We start from the raw sequence: 3,866 nt of genomic DNA, 5'->3' as shown, positions 1-3,866 counted from the left end.
AAAAAAAAAAAGAATATGAGAAATACACTCAATTCTAAAAGCAAAACAAGCCCTTTTTTTAAAAACCACTACATATTTTAAAACTATGTATCAAAGTCCCATTAGATTGTGGTGATGGTTGGGCAACTCTATGAATATACTAAAAGCCACTGAATTATAAATAGCAACAACAAAATAAGGCCGGCACAGTGGCTCACACCTGTAATCCTAGCACTCCAGAAGGCCGAGGCGGGAGGACTGCTTGAGGTCAGGAGTTTGAGACCAGCCTGAGCAAGAGCGAGACCCTGTCTCTACTAAAAATAGAAAAAATTAGCCAGGCATGGTGGCACAAGCCTATAGTCCCAGCTACTCAGGAGGCCGAGGCAGGAAAATTGCTTGAGCCCAGGAGTGTGAGGTTGCAGTGAGCTACAATGACACCACTGCACTCTACCCAAGGTGACAGAGCAAGACTCTGTCTCAAAACAAAAAAACAAAATAAATAATAATAATTAAAATCCTACCTGCAGATATAGGACGTTTAAACATTGCTAGCAACCTTCTAGAATGATTTTTAAGTCCTCAAAAAATTCTAGCACTGCGTAAAAGGTGTAAAATTACCCACTATCTTTGATGTAAAGTCCAATTGTGAGGTTTCAACATGAGAAAATAAATGCCCACATCAGGTCCACCCTTCCACTTGTGTAATCTCATTTCTTCTCCTCTACTCAAGGACCAACTCTAGGAATTCTCCATCACTTCTGAGTATTAATTTTCTCCTCTGCAGAATTCTTCCCATCAGCATATAAACATTCAGTTATATAGCCCAACTTCAAAACAACACAGCAGTCGTAATCCCAAGTCCCTGGCTACTGTTCCTTTTCTGTTTGCCCCTTCACAGAACCTCTCAATGCAGTAGCCTATATTCCCTGTCTCCAAATCCTCTTCTACCATTCTCTCTTGACCCCATTCTCATTACACTTTCATCCCTGGAATCATCCTTAACTTTTCTTTCCCTCATATTCCACATCTGATCAAAAATCAATCAATTATACCTTCAAAATCAGATCAAAATGCAACCTATTTTTATCACTTCCACCAGTCTCCCTCTGGTCTGAGTCAGCACCACCTCTCACTTGGATTCTTTCAAGAGCCTCCCAATTGACCTCCCTACGTCTACTCTTATCCTACAAGCTTAAGAGAGCTGCCAGACTGATCCTTTTAAAAGTAAATCGGGGCCGGGGGCGGTGGCTCACGCCTATAATCCTGGCACTCTGGGAGGCCGAGGCAGGCGGATTGTTTGAGCTCAGGAGTTCGAAACCAGCCTGAGCAAGAGCGAGACCCCGTCTCTACTAAAAATAGAAAATAAATTAATCGGCCAACTAAAAATATATAGAAAAAATTAGCCGGGCATCGTGGTGGCATGCACCTGTAGTCCCAGTTACTTGGGAGGCTGAGGCAGGAGGATCACTTGAGCCCAGGAGTTCAAGGTTACAGTGAGCTATGATAATGCTACTGCAATCTAGCTCAGGCAACAGAATGAGACTCTAAGGGGAAAAAAAAAAATCTCCAAATATACTTGGTTACCACAACTTACATGACCAAGAATTATTTTTCTTTCCCAGCATCACCTGGGAACTTGTTACAAATGCAGATTCTCAGGCCCTACTTCAGACCTACTCAAATAGAAACTCTAATGGTAAAGTCTAGCAATGTATTTAACAAACCCTTTGGTTAGGAGCATCTGTTTAGACTGGTTGTTTGTCAGCCTACATTTAGCAACACCACCTTACAAATTCAACTGCTGTATTACTTTTCTAGAGAAAAATTTCTACTTTAACATGTACATATTAATATTTATAAAACACATTGAGTACCCTGGATGTATAGCAAACTGAAAAGTACTACACAAACTGAAATTAAAATGAGCTGAATTGAACCAAAATATTTAAAGCAGACTACATTTCAAATGCATTATTCAATTTTCTTATTAAGATTTATACCTGACTACGGTGTTCAATAGAATTTGATTCTTTGCCAGTTTTAAGTTCCAATGGCATTATCTTATATTTTGTTTTATACCCGCGATGTATTTTCACACCAACCGTAACATCTATTTTGCCTTTCAATCCAAACCTAGGGGACCAAATGCTTTCTTCAATATCCACTGAGTTTACCACTTCAATGCTACATGTTGAGTTATTCTTACCACCGTTACTTGGCCTAAAGGAAAAAAAAAAACAATTAGAACAGCTTATTTCACATCTGCTAGCTCTGACTTGCTACTACACACAGAGAATGCAGGGATGGGAAAGAGCCTACACACCTTTATGGTAGTGACTCTCAAAGTGTGGTCCCTGGACCAGCAGCAACAGCACCACCTGGGAATTTGTTATAAACACAGATCCTCAGGCCCAGCTCCAGACATACTGAAATCGAAACTCTAAAAACCTAGCAATCTATTTAACAACCTTTCCATGACTGTAATGCACACCTGAGTTTAAGAACCACTGTTCTATAGGCTCTGACTTATGTAATTTAATTGTTCTTAATGTTCATTATCTGTCCCTTTCAGTTCATTCCTACTACAATCTTAACTCAGGCCCTTATTTCCTCAGGCCTAGATGACTGCAACGGTCTCACTACGTAGATTCCTAAAGCCACAATTCCAATCTGAGGATTTTCATATATAATTATTACACGAATTAATATGTAAATGGTTGCATGTGGTTGCACCCTAGTGTAACAAGGAATATGTTCCTTCGTGTAACGCCATATTAACTCAGGTAAGAATGAGCTGTCTCCACCATCTAGGAAGCGCAGGGCTTGTTCATCTAATACTTCATCCACATACCCCCATGTGACAATCTTTAGAGGAGCTAATGGCTACTCCCACACGTCTCAATTACTTTCTTAACTTAATAATTAAATGAATCTATCTCTGCCATCATCAATATTTAAAATAAATAGTCAATATTGTTTTTTATATTATCAAAGAAGTTCCAACTTTTAATATTTTAACTGTTAAATAAGCCTTGAGGACAGAAAGGATAAAAAAGGGAATATATAAATGTTAAAAGAATTAGAAGGGATGGAAATAACTTTTAAAACCTCTTATACCTCTCATGTAAGATTTACTCATTTTCACAGCAGTTACAGTTATTCTGCAGAAGGGATTAGAACAAAATTCAGGTAAGAGCTACCTCTTATTTATTAATCCTCTCTGCCAGCAAAATATTTTAAACTTTCAGATTCAAAGCCATATAAAATACTAAATCTAATGGAAATTTTACATGAAGGGATAAATTTTCTAGTAATAAAACATTTTATAGCATATCAAAATCAATATTTTAAAAAGTATAATAATTCTAGCTGTAAGAATATATAATTTAGTTGCTTTTGGTTTACTAGTTTCATGTTATTCAGGTCAGCAGCTATTCCTAAAATGATAGTACTTTCTGAAGAAAAAATGCTATTTTCAATAATTTTTCTTTAAGACACTGTTTCAAGACGCTTCAAATATAATCTCCAACAATACATATACTTTTATATTCATATAGAATGTATGTTCTATATATGTAGGATATATATATACTTCAAAGGAACAATCTTTGAAGAAGACAATAGTGGATTTCAGAGATGACGCAATTTATCTGAAGTTTCTGAAATGTACTTATTTAACTTATTGAAACAGGGTCTCTGTTGCCTGGGCTAAAGTATAGTGACATCATCATAGCTGACTGCAACCTCCAACTCCCGGGTTCAAGCAATCCTCCTGCCTCAGTCTCCCAAGTAGTTGGGACTACAAAAGCACGCCACCATGCTTGGCTAAGTTTTCTATTTTGTGTAGAGACGGGGGTCTCGCTCTTACTCAGGCTGGTCTCAAACTC

The 3,866-nt window shown here is 37.7% G+C and overlaps 1 protein-coding gene across 1 annotated transcript in view; it reads right to left on the bottom strand.

Annotated features, from left to right (window-relative positions):
- DNA2 (DNA replication helicase/nuclease 2) overlaps nt 1–3,866 on the bottom strand; it is an 88,610-nt gene that overhangs the window by 63,360 nt on the left and 21,384 nt on the right. Inside the window, 1 exon segment of the mRNA XM_012658529.1 lies at nt 1,980–2,199. Coding sequence (XP_012513983.1) covers nt 1,980–2,199 — 220 coding nt within the window.

The sequence above is a fragment of the Propithecus coquereli genome, unplaced genomic scaffold (assembly GCF_000956105.1).
Source record: "Propithecus coquereli isolate 6110/MARCELLA unplaced genomic scaffold, Pcoq_1.0 Scaffold117, whole genome shotgun sequence".
Taxonomy (NCBI): domain Eukaryota; kingdom Metazoa; phylum Chordata; class Mammalia; order Primates; family Indriidae; genus Propithecus; species Propithecus coquereli.
Note: the sequence above shows the minus strand (reverse complement) of the source record. Positions and strands in the feature narration are given on the sequence as shown.